At 37.4% G+C, this 20,212-nt stretch overlaps 1 protein-coding gene across 7 annotated transcripts in view; it reads left to right on the top strand.

Moving 5' to 3' along the window:
- The window catches only part of pdm3 (POU-domain protein pdm3), a 206,546-nt gene that overhangs the window by 180,962 nt on the left and 5,372 nt on the right, over positions 1-20,212 (top strand). For 6 of the 7 annotated variants that reach the window (XM_087356302.1, XM_087356297.1, XM_087356301.1 and 3 more), the window contains 7 exons: positions 11,968-12,226; positions 14,136-14,288; positions 14,441-14,629; positions 15,280-15,477; positions 16,693-16,952; positions 17,060-17,309; positions 17,423-17,603. In XM_087356302.1, coding sequence (XP_087212428.1) covers positions 11,968-12,226; positions 14,136-14,288; positions 14,441-14,629; positions 15,280-15,477; positions 16,693-16,952; positions 17,060-17,309; positions 17,423-17,603 — 1,490 coding nt within the window. The remainder of the gene's footprint in view (positions 1-11,967; positions 12,227-14,135; positions 14,289-14,440; positions 14,630-15,279; positions 15,478-16,692; positions 16,953-17,059; positions 17,310-17,422; positions 17,604-20,212) is intronic. The other variant, XM_087356298.1, reaches the window with a different exon arrangement.

Genomic DNA, 20,212 nt, shown 5'->3' with positions numbered 1-20,212 from the left:
TTTTGAAATATTATATGAAAATATATGGAATAATTTTAGAATATTCTTTCCAAAAATACCCTTTCTATTTAATTGCCTCTGTTTCTCTGCCTTGAATATTCCGGTCCAAGTCACAGATTAACTGCCTTCTTCCGGGATGGTGTTGGAAGATTTAACTTGTCAGTTAGGGTCTATTTTTTTCGTCAATCAATTCCAAAACCCTAATATCTTATTTCTTATATCATCCATTTTAATAATAATGTACCTTGTGTATATTTCTGGGCTGGTTACCATAGAAACGAATTTTTGTACGTCGACATGGCGATATGTTCTGAAGCTTTGCTGCTCTGTAAGTTATTCTGAAGGTATCGTGTCATTGTGTATGTGTTTGTCCGTCTTTCGTCCCTGATAACTTTTGAACCACTGATCCCAAACACGAAATAAATCCAGCCTATAAGGGACACTATTTCTAAGCGAGATATCCCGTTCGTAGGATTGAAAGGGTTAATAATATGAGATGGATGTCTCCTTTCTGTGCCTCTATCGGTTTAAAATCCATAAACATTCTACCATCATCCACAACTGATACTGGCAGGAAGATATTAAACAGAACAAGTGTAATAAATAACTACTTTGTAGAACAGGATAAGCACTCTGTCGACATGTAAAATCCAGCTTTATTCGTGTAAGTATTGGAGTTAGGTTAGGTTCTGTTAGATGGATGTCACAGCAGTATGGAGCTTCTACCTGCAATGGCATGTAACTCACAATTCGAAGGCCTGGGGAGATAAACCAGAGTGTGATACTTTTGGAGCGTTTGAATGTCCCGTGCAGTTACCGCGTTATTTATGCACCGAGTTTACGCAAAACAAAGAGCGAGTTAAGTCCACTGGCTTTTAATAAATTTGTGAAGTTTTTGGTTCTCACAGTCGTGGAGATGGCGGTGTTGTGTTGCTAGGTTTTTGTCCAGGCACTTAAACGTAGCCCCTGCTACAAGTGTTATCTGAGATTTATGCTAACATTCTTACTAAATTTGCTTCGCCATGATGACTCTTTCTTGAACACATTAGCCGAGGAGTGGGACATCTGGCAAGGATATTCGAGATTCACTGTTCGATTCCCAGGACAACTATTATAAAAATATTCAGACGATTCGTTTTGTAAATAAAATGTATAGATGGCAATAGTTACCTACGTTTCGGAGGCAGAAAAGTTCTAGAAACGTCGACAAGTTTTTATAATTCGGCGCGGTTTGTAATAATTCTTAAATTACTTGGACCAGCAGTTGCGAGAGGAAATGATAAAAATCACGGAAACTCAAGTAAGGTTAGCCAGTCTCTCTTGATAGGAATTACCAAATACGGAGCAGTAGTACCAACCGCCGTGGGATAGGAGGATGAAAATATTTAAGGAGATGAATGGTTGACGTCATAAATGAAAGTGGCGTGTTGTTGATTATAGTGCGAAGTGGAGGCGACTGTGTGTGTGTGTGTGTGTGGTATATTTAGAAACACACATCCGTCAAACAGACTCAAATGCGAGTTTCACAAGAAGCGAGAAAACGCTGCATCGTAATTCGGTGAAAACACGACGTAACTGTTTAACGACGGAATATGTTGCCATCAACGTTTACGGTGATAGATAATGCACTACAATGGCTTGTAACCTTCTTCGTCTCACCCCCACCAACCCCTCACCTACCCTCTTCTGACATTGCGATCAATAATTCTCCACCTCACCTCGCCCAGAAAATTCTGTTCTATATTTTAAGGTTTTTAATGACAGTGTATTAGTAATTTATGAAAAAGGAGTTCAGCGCCCGGTGTTCTATTTAACAGCCGTCTGTACCTTTGAGTTTCAGGGCACAGAAAAGAGAAATATTGCATTAAAACATAGGCCTTATATAGTCTATGTATGTAATAGGTTAGTTAGAGTTTATAATTTACTATGTGCGTTATGCCGTACCTAACGCCTAAAAGTTAAAATTAATATTTCTAGGTGCCGCAGTGTTCTGTTTCACAAGTTCAAGCCATCATTAGGCAGTTTTTAGAAGTACTTCATATGTGGATGGTAAAACGTTGAAATGACGAGGTTAGGAAAGGAATACGAGGCTGTAATTCATTACCAGTATTTTATACGTAGGCAATGAACAATGTCTGAAGACATTTCTTCCGTAAACAACAATTAAGTGATAGTCCTTGAATGATGTTTTATTGTTTATTTTGGCCGTTCAACTTGAAATAACCGTCATTGATGTAAACTGTACTCAGGTCCTGCCAGCAGATAGCTTCTTTGTTACAGCCCAATAAATAAATAAAAAATAAATAATATATATATATAGACACACAAACGACAGCCGTGCAATCCTACTATATTTGCGCCGTATTTAAAATTTATTTCAGTGTGTCTTATACGGAATGTTTATTCTCTTCATGTTAATTTGATATTATACTGTTCATACATTTAAATGTGATCGCGCTTTCAACCCTGTTAACATGTTATCTAAGTTCAGTTCGGCATTTAGGGTAGTTATCCTGTGTCATTCCTCTTCACCGAGATTCGTATCATGGCAAGTAACACTACACGCTGATGATATTCGACACACTCAGAAAAAAAAAGGCATCCAGAGTTGGCGTCGAAAGCTCTTCACTAGCGTTTGCTCCGGTATATTCGTTTAGGTGAATGTTGAATGACGCCCGATCCACTGTTGCACTTCTGTGAAGCTTACTGTCGCCATGCCAACACTCAACAGAAACAGAAGAGTATCGCTATACGAATTATCATCGTAAACACGGGCTCCATGTTATATTTTATCTTCTTCCACAATTTATTTTCGGGGTTTCGCACTACTGTGTTTCTTTCAAAATTTTATAATTATTTTTCCAGTAAAGGTTTTGTCTCTCTTTTTATTTCTATTCATCTATTACTTTTATCTGAATTACTCCTATTCTGCTAGGCGCTTCTTTGTTTAAAACTGGTTTATTATAGCGCTTTGCCCCTGATTTGTATGAATGCTGTAAATTGAACTTTTGAAGCCGAAGCTCGTCTGAATAATATTTAGGAATTCAGTCCGTACCTCAATAAAAAAAAACACTTGACTATTATGAAGATCAATGCTGTTTGAAAAGTAATTGTTTATTATGACGATGACTAAAATGATGCAAAATATTGAGCTGGTGATTATCATACCCAGGGTCCTAACTTCGACTTCGTCGTATGACCTGGCACTTGGCTGGTCTCGGAGTAAAGGTAGCATTTTAAAGATGAATATTACGTGTATCTTTTTGTACTCACATATAAACATCGGAATCCACCCCCCCTAACAACGTGTATTGACTGATAACTCTGTTAATTATGTATTAAACTTGTGAGGATAATGCTATGATGGTGTGAAATAGATTCGTATGTCTCAGGGTTCAGTGAAAGACTTTTTAATGTCTCAGTCTAATAAAAATAAGTGTAATTTTGTGGTGTACTGAATGAATATCAGCTTTTCGAAAGGAATTCTGCCCCATGGAGGTGATTAATAATAATAATAACCACAGAATATTATATAGGCCTCCTGCCCCACTGATGATGTCACACGAAAGCAAATTTAAGAATGACTTGAGGTTGGTGGTCTCCTAGGTTGTTGTCACGTGTAGAACTTATTCTGTGTACCAACATTTTGGGGGGGAAAATAGTGCCTCCTACTTCAGGAGTGAAGTGCGAATTTGATCCAAACTGTACGAAAGTATATTCGTGTTATCTTAATACAGATTTGTATTCAAATTAATCGTAATTAAATGTTAATAAAGACGTTCATAGGCACACAAGATGAAAGCGACTGTGTTTTTAGCCGTGGTGGTAAACGTTTAGCGATGATTACCTGCGAACCAAGTTTGGGTGTGCTCTCTATCAGGAGCGTTGAAATCCTCTGCAGGACACAGACTCTTGAATTCAAGCAGCCGACTTCGCACTGCGACGTAGGTATGAGAACAATAGTCTGTCAGCATGCAGATCAGATATCTAGCTATGTGACTGTGTTTATGTTTTCACTTGATTAGCAGAACAACAAGTTCTGGAAACAACTTATGGCGACTGTTTCTCTCCATTCTTCTCTGAATGTCTTTGGCAGTGGTGTTACATTACTACTGTCTTTGTTTTGGACTTATCCATCAACTGTTGAATTTTTTTTAAGTCTTAAAAGTCACAGGTTTTGGTTGGATTATATTTTCTCCTTCGTCTGCAGGTAAAAAAAGCGAGACGTTGTGATTTTAATACTAATTAAAAATCATCTATTAGACGATAGATTAAATCTAAAACAAGAAAAGTTGTATCTTCCTTGTGTATAGCTTAGCTCGGCGGCTTTTCATGTTTTTTGTCTGTCCCCCCCACCTCCCACAATTGCGTTTTCTAAAATGCCCACGCCATCATCCTGTCCTATAAATTATATTTTAGGGATATTTTTGCTAAAGTGGAATATTAATGAGTTTTTGTGTATTTAAACGAATGTAATGCCCAATTCTACATTGAATACATTACATCTGAGTTTCAAAATACAGGAAATTATAACATTTTCAGTAAATGAGCATATAAAATGCCAGTATATCAACACGCTGTCAGAAAAGCGACATTCTACCCCATTAAGCAATATAAAATGTAAAATAACTGTTGGTTTCGGATTAAGTTTTTCATCCCCGGTATACGACAGGTAGGCGGCGTTTAAAAATGAATGTTTCGAAGTAACTTACGCCCTTGTTTCCCTAATATCGCTGTAAAACTGGAGCCATGCGGAGGTTCTGTCCAGTTCGATTTAGACCCCGTCTTTCTGCATTTAGGTGCACGCTTTAATCCAACGCACGTTTGGGAATTGCTTTTTTTAAAAGGGGAGAAAGGAGTGAGGTGTGGGGGTACCATGGCTATAAAAAAAAAGATGGAATGCTGGTGTAACAAAACATGTTTTGTTAGTAAAGTATAGTCTGTGTCCATTGTAATGTTTGGACAAGAATATGCCGCCGAACTTTGTAGTTGACTCCACCCACACACTCGTTTTTCCGATTGATTTTATGTGTCCCGGAACTAATTTGGAGAACACGTGAAATTTCAAGTCTATTCTAAAACTTTTTTTTTCTGTGCGGGGTGGGGGCGGTGGGGGGGGGGAAGCGGTGAGCTGAATTTTTCACTAACTGTAATTGAATTTTCCCACTGCTCTTCATTCCATTTTCTTTTATACATGTTAGTTTTGTAGAGTAAATGTTAATTGTGCTTATTCTGTTTTGTGTAATATTTACTTCTCTCTGTGATTAATTGTGTCTGATTGAATCCTGTGTGGGATTTCAATTATATCCAATAAGCGTCAGTTTATATTTTGGAAGACCACCCACTCAACAGTGAATCGATGTTTCTGACGTCTGAAGAGATATGGTCACGGACGCATTCATTGTTGGTTGCGTCACTGAAAAGGCAGGCGTTGTGTTCCACCTTGCCAACTTGCGATGAGTCAAGCTTTAAGATGTATTATGGGTTTGTCTTATAGACTTGGATTACGAACACCTCTTGCATTTAAGAATAATTTGCGGTTTACTTTAAACTTTCATGCCTTTCAGCGTGATAATACGCGTGATGATCCCTTGTAACGATAATGTATTTTGCGTAGACATCTGACTGTTCTCGTTGTCACCCATTTTGTCCATATTCTGTCCTCGTTTGTTCCAGCCACTCCATTTCTGTCATAACTGGGGGATAATTTTCTGTCAAACACTGGGCCGAGTCAAACTATTTTCGACAGTGGGTTAAAAAAATCATTTTTTTTCAGTACTAGATGGGGTTAGCGTATTCAGTAGCATTGCTTATTTGTCATGCCAGGTTTAAATTTAATATTAAAAATATACTTCAGAAGATCAGTGCAGACACTAAAAAAGTAAATGCAAGAAAGTAGTTATTAAACAGAAATTATTGTATATTACGTTTGATCGAAGACGAGCAACCAATCAGAGCTGGTACGTTAGTTGAATAACCAAACTATTTGATTCAGAATTTATGTAACTTATCATTTGACGCATGTTTTGAACAGTGTTTGTCAGACTTTGTGAAATCGATATTATAAGTTTATAATTTACACGACAGTGAGAGAACTTTTTATTGGCGCATGAGTATGGCATTTTAATAAGGGGGGAAAGAATGTTGACAGTGGAAATGTAATTATGGAGACGATCCTTTATAAGTATCAAAGGAAGACAAAATCCCGAACTGTGTAAATAGAGATAAAAAAAATGGCTCACAAAATTCTATATTGCATTTTATATTTAAACAAGCTATTGATATGAAATGGACACGCCAAAGAATGGCAGACAACAGATGGTCCGGACAAGTGCTAGAGCGGATGTCATGACGAAGGAGAAACAGAGAAATATCGATAATTCGATGGATAGAAGGAATGAAGGATGCAATGCCAGACAGATTAATTGAAGGGAATTGAATGGACAGTGAAGATTGTTGACTGGGAACCGAATTTCGTTAATAAACAATATTGAATTCTTCAATATTACACCATATTAAATTGTATATTTAATATACTCTTTGCCTGAGATGATTTTGGGAAAATTATTAATTTAGTCTTACCCATTATGTAGAAACATGGGACGGAAATTTGCAAGGAGATGTATTAAATATCACTCTTGGTACTGAACACCACGGCCCATTATTTTTCGTGATTTTCTTCGGTCTATCGTTACCATCCATATCTCCTCCATGTTCGTCATTCATCCTATCGTTTTACGTTGCGTAGTTGACCTGTTGTCTTACCTGGTGATAGCGTTGATAAATAAGTAAATAAAATGTCTTTGGTAACATCTGTTCCTTGGTTTATTTCAGTATCCAATAAAGTTTAGTTGTCTGATAACATGCTTATTTCAGGTATATAAATAAATAATTTACAGATATTGACAACGTTTATTTTGTGGGGCCTGTGCAGTGAAAATGTGAGTTGTGGTATTCTTGGTTCAGGCACCATGTAGTCTTGTAGGTGGTTACATCGTTTCGGAGGAACATTTTGCCTCCATCTTCAGGATGGACAACTTCCCAATAGAGCACAATCAAGGATTTATTTTGTAGTTTTGGGGTATTTATATTTCGAATTTAAACGTGACCCTACCTTGTAGCTCGGCCCAGGGCACCTTAAATTAATTACTGTGTCTCTCATGTCTTCCTCTCGGTCCAGTGGGATAAAGGGACTATACGTTTTGTTTCCATTCTGTGTGTTAATTTTTGTTGTTGTTTTTTTTGTTACCACGTGATGCGTGGCATTATAGTTGTAGACGTGCGTATACATGTGTGAAACGATTTGTCTTGTATTGAAAAACATAATCATGGACAAGCTTGAATTTTCATGACGGATGCCGGAAGAATGGGCAGTTTGATCTCTCTGTGAAATCTCTCGCATGTTATTATCTTGCGAGCACATAAAAAAAGCAGATATCTAGTAAATAAAAACAATTTCGTCGTTATAATACGAAATAAAATGTAATAAAATGGTAGTAAATAAATCTTTCGAAAGTTTAACGAAGTCACTGAACATAAAAAGAACAACAAATGAAAATGATTTTGGCGATGAAGTTAAGAACACGTTAGATTCGAGAAAAAAACACTTGTTTCTGTTAAATTCCGAATCTTATTATTTACTGTGTCCTATTAAAAAATATGGTTAAAATCTACAATTCTGTGCCCTTATCTATGGTTTTATATTGGTGTAAAACTAATGTGTTGCTGTTTATGGTGATAATAAATTGATGCCGTTTGAGAAGAAGGTGGTAATATTTGGAACTACGAGAGTAGTGGTAGCAGGAGAAGGGGGACAGGCATCGGCCTCCCCCCCCCTGAATTTTTGAATCAAAAATCAAAATTTAAACCATTGAAATAAAAGAAACATTATCAAATATTAATACCAACAATTAAAGTGTTAAAATGTTAATATTTATATCGTGAATAAAAAAGCGTTTAACAACTTGGGACTTAAATGTAAATCTGTTGGCAAATTTTCTGACTGCCTCCTCCCCCTGGAAAGATGTCTGTCACGACGGAAAAAACTGAAGGGCATGTTGGGGATTCCCGGGCGTTAGGCGTCACTGGGATGATACAGCGACAAATAATATCGGATAGATAAGGAGCGCGTTGGTCTGGGATTAATTGAGCTGGTTCAGAATAGTTTACAATAACGATGTTTTGTTCACATTGTGATGAACCTTCGGATTTTATAAAGCCGTGAATTTCTTTACTGTCTAGGCAACTATCGTCATTGAGTGTAAAATTCTACAGAACTAGCTTCTACCTTTTGCTGGGTCCTTGTAATTTTTTTCCCGTCACGCACTTTGCAAATATTAAACAGCACAAGAAATACGATAAACACCCTTTGAAGAAAGAGGACCATCTAAATAATATTTAAAATTTAGCCCCTCGCCTCAAAGGAAATCCATCGCGAATCCAATACGTAAATCAGTTGGTTAATGTTTAAGGAATTATTCGCTGTTTGCGCTGAAATCCATGAATGCACTCTGTCCGCGAAATTCAGAGTTAGTGAATGTTAAAGCAGGTTCTTTAAAAATAAACTAAATTCTTAAGCTTAACGCTGCCAATTTAAATACAAATCATGCATGAAGTTTCCCGAAAATTAATTAATTTTTTCAGAAAATGCATTTTATCATTATATATTGTCTCATATATGATAATAAGTGTAGATATCACGTATTATGTAAAGAATTTGCATGTATTTATAAAATGAATGAAGTTTATGTGTGCTGTCCTGCGTCCATGTTTCACTTTTGTTTGAAGTTGAAGCCACCTCTCTATTACTGTACAGAGAACAATAATTTTTGTATATTACTTTTATTATTGTTATAACTTGTGATTATTATTCGTATTATTATTTAAAAGCTAGTGTACCGTGGTGCAAGAGAGACGGTGATACACTGGTATTATGATCAGAATTGCGTTTCTCTGATTAATACAGAGCGATTTAAATGATGTGTATTTTAAGTAGTGGCACTGATTCGCTGCGAGTATTTTTTTTTTCAAAAGGGTGGTAGCAATGAGGGAGTGAGTGTTGTTATAATAATTGGTTCAATTATTACGCTAGTGTTAAACTAATTTATATTACATTGAACTGCTCAACAGCAGAACTGGTCCGGCGTAGTTAATTTCCCGGGATAGAATATTATTTTTATGTGTATTCGGTGTTACCGGCGCGAAAAGCGACAATCTGGTTGTAACAACACGTATGCTGCGTGCTACAGCGGCGTATGTGATCGTCTGCTTCCGGTGTTTCTGTTGGCTTCAGTCGCTGGCTTTATATCCACGCCGTGTGTCTCTGTTATGAGACTTGGAGCACAGTACAGCCTGTCAAAGACGTTTCTACACTCGTTTATATATCATAAATGAGATTTTTTTTTTCTGTGGCTTGCATTGTTCCCTCTATTTACTCAAAACTTATTACTTTTAGGCATTGTTTTGTATAAAAAATTGACAGTGGAACCAAGGTTCCGGAGAATCTGACGTAAATACGTCTATACGGAAAGGAAGTTTATATATTAGCTTTAATTACAACAATATTAACAACAATGCCGAGTAAACAGATGACGTTCCCTAGGTAACATAACAATGCACGCAAGCTGACCATTGTTGTCGATCCATATTAACACATTGTTGATATGGATCTTATACGTTTTCCTTTCACTTGTTTGCCGAATGACCCTTCCGTATAGACGTATTTACGTCAAAATGGCGGCAGAGATTATTTGAATACTTCAACAGGGAATTATTTCTTTCTTGTCTTTAAAAGCCGGAAACTCGACGTTGTATGTTATGATAAATTTGTTTTCTCACTCATTCCAAGATGAAAACTGATACACATTGTTGAATTTTTCTTCTTTCAAATGCTCATTCGGTTGCTTATTGTTGTAGCCCACTACTTTTATGCTCAGTTAACTGAAAAAGTGTTATTATATGTTAGCTATTTTGCGTGTGTATAATAGATAGATTGTGTGTGGATATGCATTGTAGCGTTGTTTTCAGTTACGTATACGCCGTTGTGTTGAGGATTATGTTTCGCGCTGTGCAATCTGTGTGTACAGGCTTCGTCTGATGTAGTAACATCATAGCTGTAACAATCTGTAAGCCTGCTAGAACCATCATGTATTCTCTTGATCAGCTGGTCAACAACATGTGAAATTATGAGGTAGTGAGCATTTACATAACAATCCACTAAATCGCCTTTCTTTAGAAAGGGTTCCAGAGTGATTTTATCGAGTTAATAATTATATGTCAAGGCAACGTTAGTAGTTAAACCGGGGCAGCTGTGATAAATTTGTTGACATCTTCACAGATGTTAAATAGATGAAGATGACTGTCTTCTCCGTTGTTTCGTCGTGTAGTCTTGTAGAAGTTTAGTGACGTTTCATATATTCCTGCTGCCTCAATCGTCAGGGCGATGAACATTAAATTTAATTTGTTAAGTGGTTATTACAAAAGCAAATAATTCTGAAAATATGAGGATTAGATAGAATAAACTCGGGACAATTTAACCTGTTTTTTTTTCTGTGAGCTACATAAAATCCGTAAATAACCTGCATGATGTGCCAAGTTCTGAGACGTTAACGTTAAAGTAATTTATAAAATACGGTTAGCAATCAGTGTCTTAACATAAAATTACGTACACTGTAATTTACGGCAAGTAATTCTCCTTGACTGTATCTAAAGACTGGTTTTGTGAACAGGTTGTGTTACTTCCATTGTGGTCCACGTACGCGATTTTTTATTTTGACGTAGCATAAACCAGTTTGAGAAGCAATCAGGCATTTTTTTTAGTGTTATCTCTCACCCAACTCATTTGTATGCTGCTAAGTGTGAGGTAAGTTTATCTCACTGGCACAACAGTGTCATTGTAAATGAGCAGTTCCAAATGAAACACCACGTTGTTTGTTGTGGGGGTTGTGTATGGTCAATGTGAGGTTATGTGACGAGCCACTTGAAATATATTGTGTATAAAGCGCTGTATTCTCTGCCTGCTTCAAGTCCAGTAATAAGTTCGGTTGTCAGATTTCTCACTTGTCAAAACAAAAAACAGTGAAAATTAAATTTAAATTAAAATCAATACTAGAAGATTTATTAGTAGTTATGGACTAGTCACGTGATGTTTATACAGCTAGTTCCATGTGCTTATGTGGTTTATAAATAGAAAAACTTGTTTAAAAACAGAGTAAACACGCATTTTGAAGTATCTAAGTGTATGATGTTTGAAGACTTCGGAACAACAGTGGACCAACCTTTTTTTTTTTTTTTTTTAAGAAAACGAGGAACATGCAGATGAAATTACACACAGTGGCTCTAATTCAATTTTTTAAAATTCTGAGCCCATAACTCTAGCGTTTTCCACTCACTCGTCGCCCTGATGATGGAGGCAGCAAGGACCTTTGAAACGTCGATTAACTTCTACAAGACTACACGACGAAACAACGGAGAAGACAGCCATCTTCTCTTCCTAATCTTATCATCAGCCACATCTATATATTTTAAACTCCATTATTATCCCAACCTGTTTTCTAAACTCTGATGATCAATATATATCTAAAATAATTTTAACAGTTTTATAAAATTGTTACTTGTGGACTCTTTTAAGATGGCTGTCTAGTCGCGCTGTGTAGTCTGGTAGAAGTTTACCAAGGTTTCAAAGGTCCTTGCTGCCTCCATCATCAGGGCGATGAGTTATCGGACTCACCGACGATAAAACCTGAAATCCTATAATCTGGACTCTTTTTCTAAAACAAGAACCCAGATTATAATTGTCTGAAAACAAAGGTTTTGCTGAAAGTAGGCACTTGGATGATGACTGCCTTATCGGATGTTGTTCCGTGTGTTGTGGTAGAAACTGCCCAGCGTTTCGGAGGTGCTTACTGCTTCCATCATTCGGGTGATCATCACCTTAATGACGCATCATATTTTTTTCTGTTGTTTCAGGAAAGCTGTGATTCAAATTCACCACCCCCTGAACCAGCTGCTATGGGAGTGGACAATATTCCGATGGCCCTAGACCAACATTATGGCTCTCCACAACAACAACAACAACAACAACAACAGTCTGTGTTCTCAATGAACGGCCACAATAGTAACCAGAGCTTGCCGGGAACTCCAACACACAACCGTTCGGTACCAAACTCTCCTGATCCAATCGCTGCCATGGATTCAGCCAAGGCCGCTGCACATATCAATGGAACGAGTAAGATAAAATATTTTACGTACATATTTATTACATTCCACGGATCCGTAAGATAGTCAGATGACAATATAATGTGGAAAAAGTCGTAATAATAAAATATATATTATAAAGTACAATTTATACTATTATATAAATAAATTTCACATAATACAAACAAAGGGTTTACCTAAAGTAATTATAATTTACAAATAAATCTACCCATTAAATTATCACTTATTTATAAACAATATGAAGCTGATTCTTATTCCTTGTGTTGAAATATTTTATTGTTCTCCAGTTTGAAAAAATATTTGATTTGAGGGACACTATTACACTTTTGATCTCAGTTTCAGTTATCGGAATAATATTAAGACCAGCAAATTTTTACAGGAAACGTAGCTTTTAAAAAATAAAACAGCATCTTCTGTCCCTGCTTGATGTAAATTTAAGCTTTCAGTAATTGTTAGAAAAATATTATTGAAGGCATTAGCCACTGTTCCTGGATAATTTACTTTTTCATTGTTTGTTAGAAGAGATGACCTCTGTTCGGAGAAATATATTTTTCCTGTATCCCTTTTTAATATGTTCCTTGTTGTTTTTATTTTATTGTCTGATCTTTGCTATAAGTCTACTGCAATGCTGGTTTTTAGCCGCTTTAATAACATTGTTCAGGATTTTACAATACTGAATATAAAACACTCTTGCGTTTGGGTCATTACTGTTCCTACTGTAGATAAACAGACGTCTTGTATGCTTGCAAGATACTTTTATTCCTTGCGTAATCCAGTCATTCTTTATTTTGAATATACTTTCATTTTTAATTGGAAAACAAGCTTCGAAAATATTTAGAAAAGTACACAAAAATGAGTTAAGCTTAATGTTGGTATCATTGACTTTATAAATACATTCTCATATTTCATTCTTGAGAAAAAGCTGAAACTGCATTATTGTTTTATTATTTACTGTTTCCCCTTGTTTCAATGGTATTAAGTTAGTTGTTGCAGCAATATTATTAATCATAATGTACAGGGTGTCATGGTCTGATGGATCATTTATTACGGGAGAAGTAGAAGTTGAGCCAAGTCTTGTAGTATCCACAAAAAATGTTTTCAGTTGCTGGTCTCGAGTCATTTTGAATTCTCGTTGCAAAGTTTACAGTATGGATCAAATTATATGTTGTTAGTAGCGAGTTTAAATGTTTTCTTCGGGTAGTTTTCATTGAAACAGTCTATATTTATTTCACCACAGATTAAAAATTATGTTTTTGGATTATACAGATACTCTAAAGAGTAGGATATAGTCCCCTTAGAAATTTTTTGAAAATTACGTGATGGAGCTCTGTACAGGTTTAATATAACTAAGTTAGATGTTGTTGTTGTTTGTTTGTTTGTTTGTTGTTTTTTTATTTATTTATTTTTTATTATCATTATTATAACTAGCCACGGTGATCTAGCGGTTAGAACGCTGGCTTTGTAATCCTGGGGTCTCGGGTTCGATTCCCGGCGGTGCTCAAATTTATAACTTGTGTTGGGCAAGGCCGTGGTCTAGGCAACACGGAGTTTTCCTCCGTGGCATCCCAACAATTACTCCATTCACACACAGAAGAAGGCAATGGCAAACCACTTCTGGATCATCTGCCAAGAACGTATATGAACAGGTCCCAGTCCGAGAAAAGGATGAAAGGATCCTGTTCATATGGACCTGTCGTCAGACAGAACACTAAATAAATAAATCATTATTATCTGGCTGAATAACACAAATTTCTAAATCCTGTTATGTAATGTTGTAAATTGATTGCTCGCTGACTTTATTTTTTTTGGGGGGCGGGTACATTCAGTAGTGTGTTATGACACGTGCTTGGAATGATTGTCCTGTCTTACGACAGATAGCGGAAATGACAGTGTTGTGCTTTTTTTGTGTGTGTGTGTAGTGGCAGGTATGGTCACTCTTCAGAACCTGCAGAACCTTGCAACTCTGCAGAGTCTACCACAGGTTGCCTCTCTTGCCGCCGGTCTGCAGGGGATGGCTGGTCTTGGGACACAGCTCATCAACACTCCTCTCAACCTCAGCGCGAGTGCGACAGGTGTGTTTACATTGTTCCTTTTGTGTCGCCAGTAATTATCACCAAGTACAGCCAAAAATTGCAAAGCTTTACACTTTCAAATTCCAAATTTGCTCTTGAAAAGTACGATACTGCATCTACCCACAACTGTTGATGTTCGGTGGTTGTGTCAGGTTCGCTGCCGTCGAACTGTGCCAGCGCGTCTCCTGCACACTCGGTGGGGAACCTACTCGCCTCGGCTGCGACGCAACCCCAGCTCCTGGCTGCCCCGCAGCCAGCCGCCATGCCTCAGTTCATCCTGGCTTCAGGTCAGCTGGTGCAAGGCATTCAGGGGGCTCAGCTGCTCATTCCCACTTCACAAGGTACAGTCCGCCTGTTTACGGGACCACGGACGAATACTTGTTGAAGATCTTGAATTTCTTTTCTTTTATAAACCTTAGGAAATAAGAATAATTAATGAGAATACGCAGCCTTCTTTCACACAGAAGAAGAATATAAATATAATTTTCAAATAGAAATAGCGAAAGTATTTACGGATTTAATGGCTCGTGTCGTTGTGAGTGGCCATTGTTCATCGAGTAAAAAATATCAAATCGTTGTGGATTAGATGGGTGAGACATGTAGCATACATGAGGAAATTTAAAATTCATACAAGATTTTTGGTTGGAGAGCCAGAAGGGGGAGACAACTCAGAAAACACGTGCGTAAATAAGAGGAAAATATTAAAACAGATATTGGAGTGACAGAGTGGAGTGGATTCATCTGGCTTGGATACAGACAAATGGCAGGCTGTTGTAATCGTAGTAATGAATTTCTTATCTTTTATTGAAGTCAAGAAATTTGACTAGTTGGATGACTGGCAGCTTCTCGAGGAACACTCTGTTCAGTGGAGTTGGCTAGTTAATCAGTTATCATCTGTAATAGACATGAAACTGGAAAAAAAAAATACTCCTCTGTGTCTTCAGTTCCTGTGTGATGGGATTTTCACTAAAATCAGATTTGTATATTGCAGGAATTGCTACGCAAACCATTCTTACAATTCCAGTTAACCATGTGACAAGTGGGCAGATGGTGAATCTTGCACTAAGCAATGGACAAGTGGTTACAACCACACTTGCTAACTTGCAAACGCTAGCACAGCCTCATCACCTCCTTGCCCCAGCATCTGCAGCTGCGGCTGCAGCAGCCGCCGCTGCTGCTGCCAATACAGGTAACTGTCTTTGTGGCACAGTTGCATTGGTCAGAGCCATTGTTTGGGGTACATTTAACACTTTAAAGATATATTCTCCCCAGTGAGCCCCTTGAAAACACCGTCACAAAATTTATTCTTATATGCATGAGGTTTCTGTGGTATCTTAAAATTATTTTCAGCTCTTAATAAGCATTATTTGATTGATTGAACTGATGTAGTTGTAATTCTTCCCATCTAGATGGCACACAAGATCAACTTACACTAACTGATCCACTGTAGATGTAATGGGCTCTTGGTAGTTCCGTTTCTTACCGTCTAGATGGCATATAAAATCACAAATAACAAATATTAATATTCGGAACAATAAATACGTACATTTTTTAAATAATGTAAGAAATTATTTGAGGCAGTGGCTTTTATCTAGATGCATATAACAGTGGTGTTATAGAGATAGTATAGTAGTTATTAGCAGATTTCATTTTCAGCAAGTTCAGTACGTACTTCGGTGTATAATAATTAGTGCTCGTTTACTTAATATATTTACCCTGGTCTCAATAATTATGTGACGCATCGGTGTTGCTGACATAATTCTGCTTTCGGCTTAGTCGAACTTCTCGCAGAAATATTGTTATAATTAGTGAGACTTGCTTTATAATGCAGATAGCAATGACAAAAGTGTATGTGCATAACCCTGGGAAGAATGACTGGCTGCATTTAATGATGGTGATAACAAACTGTTGTTATATGAATAGGTTAAGTACATTTATCGGAGCAATACTAATGCATGGACTGATAGACCCAACATACCTGCACACTGCAACAAATTGTGCCTAAAATTGTCATGCATTTAAATATTACATTCATAACCCCTAGTTTACATGAAGATGAAATCAGACTTATATTTTCTCAAATAATGGGTGCACCATATAAAATATGATGTGTGGCTAATGTTTATTTGAATTTTTTTATTAGTGTGGACTAAACTTCTGTACTTAAAACTGGGTGTTAGAGAAATGGTATGTGTAAATGTTGACTGCATGCAACTGGCCTAGAGCAGTTTCCAAAGGTGAATTTTTGTGAAGACAGTAATGAGCCTTCAAGTTCCACAAAAATTAAATTTATTTGCCATCTCAATAACTGACCTTTTCAAGAAAGATGTGCACCATGTAATTAATTAATTACCAAGGCTCTTTGTTAACTCTGAACAATATCCGATAAAATGTTTCACCATAGCAGTGCCATCCCCGAGTCCCACACTGGGGCCTGGTATCAACCTCAATCAAGCTGCAACAGCCTCCCTACCTCACCTACTGACGAACGGAAGCGCGGCAGCCGTTCAGCAGCACCAGCAGTTGCTGTCTGCGATGCAGCAGCCCCAACTGGTTAGTCCGCAGTCATCACTGGTGACAGCTACAGCTCAGCCAAACTCAGCACCCAGCCACCAACCACCTCAGAGGTCATCTCACCACCAACAGCACAACCATCACTACTCGGTAACTTCTCACACTCATGGCACAGTTCATTGCAGGCATCGAAGTTTCAGGCTTGTAAAATGCTCGGTCGAGTCAGTCGATTTAAAATTTTGTCTGTATTTTATCAGGTACCAGAAAAACATAACCAGAACGGTTTGCTAAATGGAACAGAATCATCTCTAAACGTTATCAACCGATTAGCAGCCAGTAATTCTGATATCACCATCACATCGACACATGGATCACCACAGCAGCATCAGCATCCAAAGTCTTTATCGTCGTCCATGTCTGTGCAGCATTCTTCAAGTAATGGCAGCGGTGGAGGCACGCAACACAGTCGTAGCAGTCCGACATCTGACTTCCTGGCTGATTCACCAAGTAAATTGATACTTTATGGTCTCGTCATTCGAAGGATATTAAAACGAGGTTATGGCGTCGCATAAAGTGTTGTAGGTTCCAGGTGTATCGGTTTCTCTGTTTTATCTTCGCAGATCAGCCGACGATAAACCAGACCAACAGTAATGTCGTCGATGGGATCAATCTGGATGAGATCAAGGAGTTTGCAAAAGCTTTCAAGCTTCGACGACTGTCTCTAGGCTTGACCCAGACGCAAGTCGGACAGGCGCTGAGCATTACCGAGGGCCCCGCTTACAGTCAGAGTGCTATCTGCAGGTAAAAGCACAGCTAAAATTATGTGTAACTGGATTTTAATTTCAGTATTAGAATTTAATTAAAATATTATTTTTGTTATGATGGCTTTAGATGTTGGTTTGAACCTCGTTTCATCGTGGAAGACGACAATTTTGTTGGATCGATAATTTTTATTTTCAGATTTCAAGTTCAGTACGTACTTCCATGTATAATAATGAGTGCTCGTTTATTTAATATATTTATCCTGGTCTCTGTAATTATGTGACGCGTCGGTGTCACTGACGTAATTCTGCTTTCGGCTTAGTAGAACTTCTCGCAGAAATATTTTTATAATTGGTGAGACTTGCTTCATAACGCAGACGGCGATGACAAAAATTTAATGATTGCAATTTAGTATGTGGAAACGATTTTTGTGGTATTTTCATTCAGTTTATAAATTAATTAATTTTTCACGAATGTTCTTAATCAGAATTTTTAAGAAAGAGCCTCAGTTGACTAAATTAATATAATATCTGAACTTTCGAGGTACATTTGTAATTTGTAATTGGTAATTTGTCATTTAATTCAGTACGAACTTTAATTAATAAACATTTTAAATTATAATAAAATTAGTTCTTGATTTTGCTCCACAATAATTATAAATTATAATTTTTTTCACATAAGGATTCTTCGAACTACATTTTCAAAATAAAATGGACACAAATCATTAATTTAGGGGAAAAAATATATTTACTACTCGTTACATGATTTAATGTCATATTAAATGAAAATATGACATTTGTGATGACGTGTTGAATTTAAATGCATCCTTTTAGAACTGTTCTGTAAATGTTTGTGCTGTATCTGTGTGTATCGATGTGAATGTTAGATTTGATAACAACAACAACCAATATTTTAAATGACTCAGAAATACATTAAATTTAATAGCGCATAATTTCTAGGTAACAAGTAGCTGAACTAACAACCCTAGTTATTTGTTTTAGACAGAAGCATCGTAGAATATTCAAAATCAAGCAGAATATTGACATAACATTTATAAGTTTTGTGATGTGAGATGTTTAACGAAATGGAAAATTGGAAGTTTTTGTTCTTGAATTTTTTTTTACTATGATGGTACTTTGCAAAACATGTGACGACACTGTGAGTTGGTCAAGCCTTTCTGATCTGAAAGTGAAGCGGCCCATCCACGTACGAGTCTGGCTCGGCGAGCCGGGCTCAGATATATTTCACTACACGTGCATAGCAGACTCGGCTCGTGACACCCCACCCACAAACGAGTTTGGCTCGATGGAACCCGAGCCGAGCCGGACTCGTACGTGGATGGGCCGCTTAAGAAAGAAGCACATCTACGGTACAAATTCCACACTGCGTTAACATGAAAAGCTTTTATGTGTGAAGTAAATCTACAGAATGTGGACTTGAAATTGTTGCTTCAGCTTGTGATAAATGTGGGCTTCACAAATGCTGATATATTTTGGTATCATATTAACCCAAATATGCAATGAAGGTCCCTTTTAGTTCTGCTTTTGTTTAAAAGTAGAGGGTCAATTTATATTCGTGAATGAAGAAGAATCACCTGATAGAATCATTAGATTTTCATTACTGTTACAGTAACAAAAAATTATTGCAGTTCTATAAACCATTACTTTGTAGTAGTTATATTTGGGAGGTGCATAACTCGACGTGCCAGACATGATTTCATATTTCTGTTCTCTTTGTGTTTGCTCGGTAAAGTAGAACATGGCAGAACATTGGCTTTGGAAATAGTATTTCACGTCTACGGGATATGCAATTTTTTGGGATTTCGAATGTCAGCTAGTTTACACAGGGACTGTGACGCTTTGTGGTTAGTCTTGAGAATTTATTTTAAGGGGATCTTCTTCTTCTATGGCTCTCCGGTCCGTATTCGGTCCATGGCCTCCTCAATTCTCCTCTTCCGTTCGGTCCTCTGTTAGGTCCATCTGTCCGAGGCTTTCCTTTTTACGGCGCAACCCCCAACCTGGAGGACTAGGGTACCGGTCTTAGTCTGACCTCTCCCCCTCGACCAATCTGGCTAGGGAGGCACTACCAGTAGCTCTTGGGGTCACTGAGGTACTCAAGCCCCACCACCACGACAAGGTGCAGGTACCATTAAGTGGGGATTTTATATGCAGTTTCTCTATTGGTTTCTTTGTTTCAGTAATTGTGCCTAGTACTTGGAAAAAGAAAATTGCGTAAATCGTGTTGCAAAGCATGTCATGTGGAAGGCATAGAAATTTGACTGTTCTTTAGTTATGGGGTGACACCCTGTAATATGGGGTTTTAGTCCGCTATTCCCATGTGATAAGCGTTAAAATCCGTTCAGCAGTTTCTGTGTTACGCGCGGAGAAATTAACCGGCAGACGTGGCAAAGCTAAATATTCACATTTTTTTTGTAATTCTTCATTCCTGATGCGCCAAAAAGAATTTATTTTAAACACTACGTCAATTTTTCACTTGTGGTAGCGATCCCAGTGGCAAGCTTCCACCATTGTACGTGTTTTTGTTTTTGAATGCTGTATCAGGACGCAAACGTTGTTGAATAGAATTATATGAAATGTGAATCAGATAGTTAGGGGGGGAAGTGGCTGTAGATTGAATGGAGGTAACTT

Source organism: Zootermopsis nevadensis, unplaced genomic scaffold (genome assembly GCF_977971745.1).
Source record: "Zootermopsis nevadensis isolate Lab colony 2312 unplaced genomic scaffold, Znev_1.0 Znev_ptg000027l, whole genome shotgun sequence".
In the NCBI taxonomy this organism is placed as follows: Eukaryota; Metazoa; Arthropoda; class Insecta; order Blattodea; family Termopsidae; genus Zootermopsis; species Zootermopsis nevadensis.
The sequence above is the reverse complement of the archived record's forward strand: the minus strand, read 5'-3'. Positions and strand labels throughout refer to the sequence as shown.